At 43.4% G+C, this 13401-nt stretch overlaps 1 protein-coding gene across 2 annotated transcripts in view; it reads left to right on the top strand.

The window, feature by feature from the left end:
* The window catches only part of LOC110530016 (KN motif and ankyrin repeat domain-containing protein 4), a 48032-nt gene that overhangs the window by 23180 nt on the left and 11451 nt on the right, over positions 1-13401 (top strand). For both annotated transcript variants that reach the window (XM_090181865.1, XM_021612772.3), the window contains exons 2-3: positions 10670-10831; positions 11022-12644. In XM_090181865.1, coding sequence (XP_090037991.1) covers positions 10813-10831; positions 11022-12644 — 1642 coding nt within the window. In that variant the 5' untranslated portion in view covers positions 10670-10812. The remainder of the gene's footprint in view (positions 1-10669; positions 10832-11021; positions 12645-13401) is intronic.

Here is a 13401-nt window from a genome sequence, read left to right as displayed (position 1 = left end):
TAGAGCGGCACACAAGTGGCCCAGCATTGTCAGGTTTGCCGGGGTAGGCCGACATTGTAAATAAGAATTTATTCATAACTGACTTAAATAAAAAGGTAAAATAAAGTTAAATAAAGGTCAAATTAAAAAAAAAATCCAAACAGTTTACTAGCAAACAGTGTGGAGAAACAATAATACAGCAATTTACTGTTTACTGTTGTATTTAGACAATGTGCCACGCTGCCATCTTGTCTATTTCAAGTCTTCTCTCATTTACCGAGACAGGTCTGTGTCATCAAGACACCCACTTGTCTAGATCAATGAGAGAAGACTTGAAATAGACAAGATGTCGACAAAACATCTTTGAGTAAATCACAATATATTGTGTAACAATCTGTAGCTACATTTCTCTGTACTTGTGTGTCTCTACACCTGAGACACACTCGGACACACTGAACCTCACTGTTCATACAATGTAGTTGGTATGTTACTTTTACCATATAACATATAAATAAACATTCTTTGGATATCTGAATGCATCTGTTTGATGCACCAGAGTCCTTTACAGCTTATATGAATATCTTTTGTGAATCCATAAAGGCAGACACATTTAGAAGATTAACAGAAAAGATCCATATTTATTTTATGGTGGTTCTACACCAGGGCTCTCCAAACCTGTTCTTGGAGGTTTTCACTCCAATCCTAATCTAGCACACCTGATTCTAATAATTAGCTGGTTAATAAACTGAACCAGGTTAGTTACAAATGGGGTTGGAGCGAAAACCTAGAGGTGTTCTACATGGTATTATGCTGAGCCATACTAGCTGCGTTTACACAGGCAGCGTAATTCTGATATTTTTCCCACTAAGTGGTCTTAATCACATCAGATCTTTTTCAGAACTGATCTGTTTGTTTTTTCACTAATTGGTCGTGACCAAACATAATTGGGCTGCCTGTGTAAACACAGCCATAGTCCTTTGTCTGGCTTTGGTACACTGGCAATGGTGTTCGGTATTTTTGATTTATTTCACCTTTATTTAACCAGTAATCCAGTTGAAAACAAGTTCTCATTTACAACTGCGACCTGGCCAAGATAAAGCAAAGCAGTGCGACAAAATCAACAATACAGAGTTACACATGGGATAAACAAACGTACAGTTAATAACACAATAGAAAATCTCTATAGTATGTGCAAATGAAGTATGGAGGTAAGTCAATAAATAGGCCATAGTGGCGAAGTAATTACAATTTAGCAATTAACAGAGGAGTGATAGATGTGCAGAAGATGTGCAAGTAGAAATACTGGTGTGCAAAAGAACAGAAAAAAAAACAAAAAATAAATATGGGGATGAGTTAGGTTGTTGGTTGGATGGGCTATTTACAGACGGGCTGTGTACAGCTGCAGCGATCTGTAAGCTGCCCTGACAGCCGATGCTTGACGTTAGTGAGGGAGATATAAGTCTCCAGCTTCAGTGAGTTTTGCATATCGTTCCAGTCATTAGCAGCAGAGAACTGGAAGGAATGCGGCCAAAGTAGGTGTTGGCTTTGGGGATGACCAGTGAAATATACCTGCTAGAGCACTTGCTACGGGTGGTTGTTGCTATGGTGACCAGTGAGCTGACAAGGAGGAACTTTATCTAGCAAAGATTTATAGATGACCTGGAGCCAGTGGGTTTGGTGACAAATATGTAGCGAGGACCAGCCAAAGAGAGCATACAAGTTGCAATGGCGGGTAGTATATGGGGCTTTGGTGACAAAACGGATGGCACTGTGATAGACTGCGTCCAATTTGCTGAGTAGTGTTGGAGGCTATTTTGTAAATGACATCGCCAAAGTCAAGGATTGGCAGGACAGTCAGTTTTACGAGGGTATGTTTGGCAGCATGAGTGAAGGAGGCTTTGTTGCGAAATAGGAAGCCGATTCTAGATTTAATTTTGGATTGAAGGTGCTTAATATGAGTCTGAAAGAAGTGTTTACAGTCTAGCCAGACACCTAGGTATTTATAGTTGTCCACATATTCTAAGTCAGAACCGTCCAGAGTAGTGATGCTAGGCGGGCGGGTGGGTACGGGCAGCGATCGGTTAAAGAGCATGCATTTAGATTTACTAGCATTTAAGTGCAGTTGGAGGCCACGGAACGAGCGTTGTATGGCATTGAAGCTCGCCTGGAGGTTTGTTAAAACTTCTTTGGGATAGAGGGCAGCATTTTCACTTTTGGATGAATAGCGTGCCCAGAGTAAACTGCCTCCTACTCAGTCCCAAATATATTATTAGTATTGGATAGGAAACACTCTGAAGTTTCTAAAACTGTTTGAATGATGTCTGTGAGTATAACAGAACTCATATGGCAGGCAGAAAAAATCCAAACAGGAAGTGGGAAATCTGAGGTTTGTAGTTTAACTCAGCCCCCATCGAATACACAGTGGGATATGGATCACTTTGCACTTCCTAAGGCTTCCACTAGGTGTCAACCGTCTTTAGAACGTTGTTTCAGGCTTCTACTGTGAAGGGGGGCCGAATGAGAGCTGATTGAGTCAGAGCCACAGCAGCCTCGATCTCAGTCACGTGCATTCACATGAGAGGTAGCTCTCGTTCCATTGCTTTTCTAGAGACAATTGAATTCTCCGGTTGGAACATTATAGAACATTTATGATAAAAACATCCTAAAGATTGATTCTATACTTAGTTTGACAAGTTTCTACGACCTGTAATATAACTTTTTGATCTTTTCGTCTGACGTTCAGCTGGACCTGAACGCGCGTTTGGATTTGTTTACCAAACGCCCTAACAAAAGAAGCTATTTGGATGAACTTTATCGAACAAATCAAACATTTATTGTGGAACTGCGATTCCTGGGAGTGCATTCTGATGAAGATCCTCAAAGGTAAGTGAATATTTATAATACTATTTCTGACTAATGTTGACTGCGCAACATGGCGGATATTTCTTTTGGCTGGTTTGGGCTCTGAGCTCCGTACTCAGATTATTGCATGGTATGCTTTTTCCGTAAAGTTTTTTTGAAATCTGACACAGCGGTTGCATTAAGGAGAAGTGTATCTAAAGTTCCATGCATAACACTTGAATTTTCATCAACATTTATATTTCTGCGAATTGATGTGGCTCTCTGCAAAATCACAGCATGTTTTTGAACTACTGAACATAACACTACAATGTAAAATGAGATATAAATATGCACTTTATCGAACAAAACATACATGTATTGTGTAACATGAAGTCCTATGAGTGTCATCTGATGAAGATCATCAAAGGTTAGTGATTAATTTGATCTCTATTTGTGCTTTTTGTGACTCCTCTCTTTGGCTGGAAAAATTGCTGGGTTTTTCTGTGACTGTGGTGACCGAACATAATTGTTTGTGGAGCTTTCGCTGTAAAGCATTTTAAAAATCAGACACTGTGGCTGAATTAACGAGAATTGTATCTTTAAAATGGTGTCTAATACTTGTTTGTTTGAGAAATGTGATTTATGAGTTCATGTTGATTTATATTAGGCGCCCTGCAATTTCATTGGCTGTTGGCAGGAGGTTCCGCTAGCAGAACGAGCGGAACCCCAGTCCTAGACAGGTTAACACAGTGTCCAAAGAAGGGCCAGATGCATACAGAATGTCTGCATAGATGTGGATAAAGAATCACCCGCAGAAAGAGCGACATCATTGATATATACAGAGAAAAGAGTCGGCACGAGAATTGAACCCTGTGGCACCCCCATAGAGACTTCCAGAGGTCCGGACAACAGCTCTCCGATTTGACACACTGAACTCTATCTGAGAAGTAGTTAGCGAACCAGGCGAGGCAGTCATTAGAGAAACCAAGGCTGTTGAGAGTCGAAAGTATTGTTTTTTATCGATGGTGGTATGATATCGTTTAGGACCGTGGCTGAGGTGTATCCGTGACCAGCTCGGAAACCGTATTGCATAGCGGAGAATGTACAGTGGGATTCGAGATGGTCGGTGATCTGTTTGTTCACTTGACTTTCAAAGACTTTTGAAAGGCAGGGCAGGATGGATATAGGTCTGTAAAGTTTGGGTCTAGAGTGTCTCCCTCTTTGAAGAGGGGGATGACCACGGCCGCTTTCCAATCTTTAGGAATCTAAGACGATACAAAAGAGAAGTTGAACAGACTAGTAATAGGGGTTGCGACAATGGCGGCGGATAATTTTAGGAAGAGAGGGTCCAGATTGTCTAGCCCAGCTGATTTGTTGGGATCCCGATTCTGCAGCTCTTTCAGGGCATCAGCTGTCTGGATTTGGGTGTCTGGATTTGGGTGACGGAGAAGCGGGGGGCAGTATCTGCATTCGCTATGAATGCCGGACTTTGTGGTTCACTATGAGCAGACAAATACACAGGAAGTCAAAACTTCCCGATTCTACCAGTGAAATGAAAATGTGCTAGTTCTAGCTTGTGGTTTGGATAATTGTGATGTTTATGACAAAAACAGAATGCTGTTATATACAGTGCCTTGCGAAAGTATTCGGCCCCCTTGAACTTTGCAACCTTTTGCCACATTTCAGGCTTCAAACATAAAGATATAAAACTCTATTTTTTTGTGAAGAATCAACAACAAGTGAACACAATCATGAAGTGGAACGACATTTATTGGATATTTCAAACTTTTTTAACAAATCAAAAACTGAAAAATTGGGCGTGAAAAATTATTCAGCCCCCTTAAGTTAATACTTTGTAGCGCCACCTTTTGCTGCGATTACAGCTGTAAATCGCTTGGGGTATGTCTCTATCAGTTTTGCACATCGAGAGACTGAAATGTTTTCCCATTCCTCCTTGCAAAACAGCTCGAGCTCAGTGAGGTTGGATGGAGAGCATTTGTGAACAGCAGTTTCAGTTCTTTCCACAGATTCTCGATTGGATTCAGGTCTGGACTTTGACTTGGCCATTCTAACACCTGGATATGTTTATTTTTGAACCATTCCATTGTAGATTTTGCTTTATGTTTTGGATCATTGTCTTGTTGGAAGACAAATCTCCATCCCAGTCTCGGGTCTTTTGCAGACTCCATCAGGTTTTCTTCCAGAATGGTCCTGTATTTGGCTCCATCCATCTTCCCATCAATTTTAACCATCTTCCCTGTCCCTGCTGAAGAAAAGCAGGCCCAAACCATGATGCTGCCACCACCATGTTTGAGAGTGGGGATGGTGTGTTCAGGGTGATGAGCTGTGTTGCTTTTACGCCAAACATTTCTTCTTGCCACTCTTCCATAAAGGCCAGATTTGTGCAATATACGACTGATTGTTGTCCTATGGACAGAGTCTCCCACCTCAGCTGTAAATCTCTGCAGTTCATCCAGCGTGATCATGGGCCTCTTGACTGCATCTCTGATCAGTCTTCTCCTTGTATGAGCTGAAAGTTTAGAGGGACGGCCAGGTCTTGGTAGATTTGCAGTGGTCTGATACTCCTTCCATTTCAATATTATCGCTTGCACAGTGCTCCTTGGGATGTTTAAAGCTTGGGAAATCTTTTTGTATCCAAATCCGGCTTTAAACTTCTTCACAACAGTATCTCGAACCTGCCTGGTGTGTTCCTTGTTCTTCATGATGCTCTCTGCGCTTTTAACAGACCTCTGAGACTATCACAGTGCAGGTGCATTTATACGGAGACTTGATTACACACAGGTGGATTTTATTTATCATCATTAGTCATTTAGGTCAACATTGGATCATTCAGAGATCCTCACTGAACTTCTGGAGAGAGTTTGCTGCACTGAAAGTAAAGGGGCTGAATAATTTTGCATGCCCAATTTTTCAATTTTTGATTTGTTAAAAAAGTTTGAAATATCCAATAAATGTCGTTCCACTTCATGATTGTGTCCCACTTGTTGTTGATTCTTCACAAAAAAATACAGTTTTATATCTTTATGTTTGAAGCCTGAAATGTGGCAAAAGGTCGCAAAGTTCAAGGGGGCCGAATACTTTCGCAAGGCACTGTAGTAATGTCTATATGCCGTGGCAGAGCCAAAGTAAAATTCCCCTTTAATGTCGCTATGTCACGCCCTTCTTTTGGGAGAGCATGTATCAATGCTTCTCTATATGTTCCAATGCTTCTCTATAAGTCCCTCACGGGTGTCATTCCACTTTTGACACCAATGCAGCAAATTTGGTGGTAGCCCCGTCCAGGACTCAAACCCAGGTCCATCAACTGTCAACTGTCAAGGTCTGAACCTCTTGACGAGATCTGTAGGTTTTGGGTTAAGGTCCTAACAATAGTAACAGTTATGTATGTATACTGAACAAAAATGGAAATGCAACATATAAAGTGTTGTTCCCATGTTTTATGAGCTGAAATAAAAGATCCCAGAAATGTTCCAAAAGCTTATTTCTCTCAAATTTTGTGCACAAATTTGTTTACATCCCTGTTAGTGAGGATTTCTCCTTTGATAATATAATCCATCCACCTGACAGATGTGGCATATCAAGAAGCTTATTAAACAGCATGATCATTACACAGGTGCACCTTGTGCTGCGGACAATAAAAGGCCACTCTAAAATGTGCATTTGTGTCAAACCACACAAAGCCACAGATGTCTCAAGATTTCAGGGAGTGTGCAATTGGCATGCTGACAGCAGGAATGTCCACCAGAGCTATTGCCAGAGAACTGAATGTTAATTTCTCTACCATAAGCCTCCTTCAACGTTGTTTTAGATAATTTGTCAGTATGTCCACCCGGCCTCACAACCGCAGATCACGTGTAACCACACCAGCCAAGGAACTCCACATCCGTCTTCTTCACCTGTGGGATCGTCTGAGACCAGCCACCCAGACAGCTGATGAAACTGTCTGTAATTAAGACTTTTTGTGGGAAAAACTCATTCTGACACCCATGGCTCCAGTCCTGCCAACACCCCTACCCAGTCATGTGAAATCCATAGATTTGGGCCTAATGAATGTATTTCAATTGACTGATTTCCTTATATGAACTGTAATTCTGTAAAATCATTTAAATTGTTGCATGTTGTGTTTATTTTGGGACGTTAAACGGGTGTCCTGACTCTCTGAGGTCATTAAAGATCCCATGGCACTTATCGTAAGAGTAGGGGTGTTAACCCCGGTGTCCTGGCTAAATTCCCAATCTGGCCCTCAAACCATCACGGTCACCTAATAATCCCCAGTTTACAATTGGCTCAATCATCCCCCTCCTCTCCCCTGTAACTATTCCCCAGGTTGTTGCTGCGTCAACTTACCTGGTAAAATAACGGATAAATAAAATATCTTTTTGTCAGTATAGCTTTACACCACAGCAAAGGTTTTACATGTAACTGCTAAAATAATGGAAACACTCAAGTAAATGAGGGCTACAAAGTATATTTAACGCATTGAATGCTTCAACACACTGAGTTAATTAAGCAAATAACATCCAATCATGCCTGGGTCATGTTTAAAAATACTGGGAAGGTCGTTAGTTTGGCCAATATTTTGGCTACCATGGCTTTGCCCCCATTGAATGACAAAGCCCCCATCCACAGGGCACGAGTGGTCACTGAATGGTTTGATGAACATGAAAACAATGTAAACCATATGCCATGGCCCTCTCAGTCACCAGATCTCAACCCAATTTAACACTTATAGAAGATTCTGGAGCGGCGCCTGAGATGGCGTTTTCCAGCACCATCCACAAAACACCAAATTATGGAATTTCTCCTGGCAGAATGGTGTCGCAACCCTCCAATAGTGTTCTAGACACTCGTAGAATCTATGCCAAGGTGCATTGAAGCTGGTGGTGGCCCAATGCCACAAGACACTTTATGTTGGTGTTTCCTGTATTTCAGTAGTTACCTGTACATACAGTTTAAAATCTCAGAGGTTTTAGAGTGTTGCAGGGAACACTTCACTAACTAAGACAGGTTGTTTTGATTGACATTTCCAACAAGAAAAAGGGGCATCCTCTCTTTCCTTCCTAACCTGTCACTGTCTTTCCCTCCTGAAGATATTAGTGCTCTGTCAAAAGTAAACTTTGAACATGGATACACGTGTCCTATGCTGTACAGTGTACCCTCTGCTGTCATGGCTCCATGTCTTCAGACTAAATATCAGCGCTGCGGGCAAGGCTTAGCTTAGTTAGGTGTTGAAAGACTTATTTCATCTCTGTGAAAATGCCTGGCAGGACAATGTATCTATCATCTCTATGTCTCTATCGACCATCGCCCTGTAATTTTTTCATTTGTTTATATCAGGGCAATTGGTGCCAGCAGTGTGTAGCTAGGGGAATAGAACAAGTCACAGGTGGTGTGTGAATTGTTGTGGGTTACATGGCACAGGTCATGTGCTTGTATGTGTGTAACAAGAGCTGTATATGTCAATACATACCATCGACACAGGATATTTACTGTACTGTAGTATGCACATGTATGTGAGTGATCTTTGTGAATCTATGCTTAGTATGTATGGAGCATGTGTACAGTGTGTGTGTGTGTGTGTGTGTTACTGTGTGTTACTGTGCTTATCAGGGTGTGTGTGTTGGGCTACTTTTCCAGCGGAGCTGTTCAGTCAGTGTTTTTTTTCTCTTCTGTTTACTGCATAGCTGACATTGTTTGGGTCTGTGGCTGCGTGCGGCTGTCACTGTGGTCCCCCAAGAGGCCAGAGAGTCTAGCAATCACTGAGCCTGGTGGCCAGGAGCGAGAGGGAGGGGGTTAGGGTTTGAGAGCAGGAGGACAGACAGAGGGGGGAGGGGTTTGAGAGGGGGAGATGGGGGAGGACAGACAGAGAGAGGGAGGGGGTTAGGGTTTGAGAGGGGGAGATGGGGGAGGACAGACAGAGAGAGGGTGTGGGTTAGGGTTTGAGAGGGGGAGGACAGACAGAGAGAGGGAGGGAGGGGAAGCTTGGGAAGAGAGTAAAAGAAGAGCGAGAGGGATACATATGGATGGTCAGGAAAGATAAAAAGTAAAATAAGAGATGGGGAGAGATGAGGCAAGAAGGTAGAATAAGGAGAGAGAAGGTTAGGATAAGGAGGGAGACGTGTAGGATAATGAGGGAGAAGGTAGGATAAGGAGGGAGAAGGATGGATAAGGAGGGAGAAGGTTGGATAAGGAAGGAGAAAGTTGGAAAAGGAGGGAGAAAGTTGGATAAGGAGGAATAAGGTAGAATAAGGAGGGAGACGGTTAGGATAAGGAGGGAGACGTGTAGGATAATGAGGGAGACGTGTAGGATAATGAGGGAGAAGGTAGGGTAAGGATGGATAAGGAGGGAGAAGGATGGATAAGGAAGGAGAAAGTTGGATAAGGAGGGAGAAAGTTGGATAAGGAGGAAGAAGGTAGAATAAGGAGGGAGAAGGTTAGGATAAGGAGGGAGACGTGTAGGATAATGAGGGAGAAGGTAGGATAATGAGGGAGAAGGTAGGATAAGGTTGGATAAGGAGGGTGAAGGTAGGATAGGGAGGGAGAAGGTAGGATTACTTTTTTATTTTCTTTATTTTACCTTTATTTAACTAGGCAAGTCAGTTAAGAACAAATGGGTTAACTGCCTGTTCAGGGGCAGAACGACAGATTTGTACCTTGTCAGTTTGAACTTGCAACCTTCCGGTTACTAGTCCAACGCTCTAACCATTAGGCTACCCTGGAGGGAGAAGGTAGGATAGGGAGGGAGAAAGTTGGATAAGGAGGGAGAAGGTAGAATAAGGAAAGATAGAGAAAGAGGAGAAGAGAGGGGACAAAGTAAGAGGAGAGAAATATATGAGAAGAGAGAGAAAAACTTGAGAGAAAGCACTGGGAGAAAAGTGGGAGGCCGAGAGAGTAGAAGAGAAATGAGTCAGAACAATGGCTGTCTGTATTTATTTTTATATGTAGGAGTGTATTGGGTTCCATGGCTACTGGTCTCAACAGTCTCAGAGTTATTTTGAGATCTGTATTTGGAATAAGGGCTATAATCAAGAGAACATCAGGTCTACCGCTGTTGTATGCAAGCCGGGAGGGTTCACTCTGATGTGTGAGTGAGAGAGAAAGAGAAATAATATATGAATGAGATGAAAGTGAAGGCTAGTGCCACAAGTTCATAATAAGCTGTCTACTTGAAACCCTATGGCGATTTTTCATTTGGAAATACTAGAACCTAAGCACAAGTCTACCAGTAGGGCCATAATGCAATAATGATGTATTGGAAGGTCACAGAAGGTTATGTAATAACTACATTTGTAATTAGCAATTATTGTGTGTAATTTCCATAGCTTAAATATACCACGGCTAAGGGTATAGGGTATAGGTATAGGCATGACGCAAAGCAGTATATTGGCCATATACTCAAACTCCCAAGGTGCCTTATTGCTATTATAAATCGGTTACCAACATAACTAGAACAGTAAACAAGTATTTTTGTGTCATACCCATGGTACACTGTCTGATATACACACGGCTGGAATGCTGCTACAGCCAATCAGCATCCAGGACCCGAACTACCCAGTTAATAATTTAAATTTAATCATGGATACCTTTTTTTTTTACAGACCTGCACACTGCTCTCACCAGTATAATTTCAAATCAGTTTAAACTGCAAGCATTTCTTTTCTTTAAAGAGTTCTAGTTATTCCGACTCAGATGTGATCTTAGATGTGATCTCCCTATTTTGAATCATGGAGAAATGAATTGTGGTTAACATGCTTAAGGTACAAAAATTACTTTTTTGATCAGCAATTTCTCACCTCTTCCTTTGTACCCGTTTTCACTCTCTTGCCAGGCAATCACCTGATTTACACCACAAGAACAGAGTCACAACACCTGTAGAAGTTGGCAAGAGGGAAGACACACTCCGACTGGCACTCAGACTGCCAACAACCAGATAATGTGCCAACAAACAATGCTCACAGCTGAAGCCTGCAAATGATGGACAAGCAAAATGGTAACAGCCTTTAAAAACATATGAAATGTATCAACAAAAATGGTCAATGTTTTTTTATTGTTGGTTATCTATAACTGTAAGTTAGATTATTCCTAAATATATGGTTTATGGTATGATCCACATACTATAGTGCTTATTATGTGTCAATACTATGGCAACAAGTATTGAAACACTGTTATTACTCTTTTAGGAAATGGGCCCAAAGCCCCAGAGAATAGGGTGACGGGGAAGCCTCCTCTGTACTCGGTGGAGACGCCCTATGGCTTCCACCTGGACCTGGACTTCCTCAAGTACGTTGACGACATCGAGAAGGGCCACACCATAAAGAGGGTCCCCATCCAGCGCCGGAGCAGGGGGCAGAGGCCCAACACACTCCCCAGACACCTCAACCTCTCTGGGCTTGGCTATCGGCCTACCCCCTGGGGCTCCACTGGAGCTCTGGCCCCCAGGTCTCGCCTAGCCGACCCCCACTATGGCTCCTGGGCTTATGATGGCAGGTCGTCAGCCTCCTCTGGACGGTATAAGTCTGTTGCTGAGATGGAGGCCAGTATCCGAGCCTTTGATGAGCAGCCCTTGGGGGAGCACATCAGGCCAAATCTCCTGCGGGCCTCCAGCCTACCTCTCACCGTCCTGCTGAGGAAAGATTCCGAGTCAACTGAAAACCCGGCCAGTCTCCGAAGCTCCAGAGACCGTCTCGGAGGAAGGGACATGTCCACAGAAGACAGCTTCTACTCCCTGGACTGCTCATCCGACTTTCGGTCAAACCAGGACTTTTCTGGAACCCTCCGCCGCCTCACCGAAGCCCTGGAGCGCGTTGGCGAGCTGGAGGAGGAGGTCCGGGTCATCCCGGAGCTCAAGGCACAGATCTGCATCCTGCAGGAGGAGAGGGAGAGGTTCCGTCTCGGACTGAATCCCCGACCCAGATCCCAAACCCTGGTCAACGGGGCCAAAAACCCCTCTTATGCGACCTCTGACCTCAAAAGACCCAGGAAAGAAAGTAATCTCTTCACCCACAACAACGATGTCACCGATGACGACTCTAACCAGACACACGAATGGAGGACGAGCACAGACCTAGACGAGCTTCTTACAGTGACATCCCTGCAAGCCAAAGTGGCCATGCTGGAGCAAAGGCTTCATGAGAGCAGCTTGGACCTCCAGAACGCCACCTTGCTGCTGAGAGAACAGCAGGAGGAGGGCCGGAGGAAGGAATTGAGGATGAAGCAGCTCACCAGAAACACTGAGGGCTGGGTGAGAGCGGAGAGAGTCCCAGTGGACCAAGATGATGAAGAGACCGATAATTATTCTAGGTGGTCTTTAGCAGGTGTGCATGGTGCGTCCAGTCGAGAAATGTTTAATGAAGGAGAATCTTTGTCGACCAATGCAGTGGCCATCGGAACAAATAGACAAAACGCTGGCACTCAGATCGAGGGCCTTGGAGATCATCACATTTGGGTTTCAGCTAGCGCTTCCATGATGGAGGCCCTAGCTGGTCAACACAATTCAGAAATGGTGCTCAATCGCTTTAACAGAGAACCAGGCCTGGCAGTAACCACGGAGCACATGCCGCAGAAAGAAACCTCCTCAGGTGGCATGGAGCAACCTGTGGCAGCCCTCCACGTGAAGAGGATCCAGGTTCTCCTGGAACAGCAGTGGGGGTGTCTATGTGGGGGGACAGCAACAGAGGGGGGCAAGGCCCTGGCGCACCCAGACCCCAAGGTCAATTCGCTACAGGAGGAGATGATGAGTCTGGTTCATACTCTTTCCTCTTACTACAACAACGGATCCAGTGACGGAGAAGCTTTTCAAGGAGGTATGGTTTATCGTCACAGAACTTTGGGTTGATTTCCAGAACTAGCATGCTCAATGGAGAATCTCCATTGAAAGTGCGTTCTAGTCCAGGAAAAGCCTGGACAATAATGTACAGTCTACATTAACCATGTTTCCATCCACAGTTTTTATGCGAGTAAAGTCATATCGCACTAACAACAAAAATCACGACCGCTGTGATGGAAACAGTAAGTTTTGTCACGGAAATGTAAATGCCGACAGATCATTTCTTCATTCGACATGGCGGGATCTTTTTGTGTCGGTAAAATCAATTATGTGAGAAATGGCGGTGGAAACGCCTTCATGTGCAATGTGTGTGGTCCCCAACTACAACGCAGGAAACCATTCAGTTTATTAGGCTACAGAGGAAATTAAATAACGTATGATGATCTTGATGCTCCTTTCCAATAAATATCTAGGTTCTTATTCTATCAAGTGACATGATAGATGCTTGACTGCCGTTTGACAAAAACAAATATTAGGCTATATATGATACTCTCATCATGTATACTAGGCTACCCGCACAGACTAGCTGTTGGCTAGAGCGCACGTGCCAAGACCATAGTAGGCACATTTGCTATTTAACACAACAGTTTTTGTGACAAAAATCTGGGTATAGTTGAAAATGCTATGGAAACATGAAAACATAAGTTTTGTGTGTACTACGTCATCACGCAATGATTTTTTTATCCACAACAAGTCCGTTTGTTGGAAACACATCACTGGTGGGAAAATGTTCA

Source organism: Oncorhynchus mykiss, chromosome 8 (assembly GCF_057628025.1).
Source record: "Oncorhynchus mykiss isolate SJ-2025 chromosome 8, ASM5762802v1, whole genome shotgun sequence".
Lineage (NCBI taxonomy): Eukaryota > Metazoa > Chordata > Actinopteri > Salmoniformes > Salmonidae > Oncorhynchus > Oncorhynchus mykiss.
This window is presented reverse-complemented; position numbering and strand designations above follow the sequence as displayed.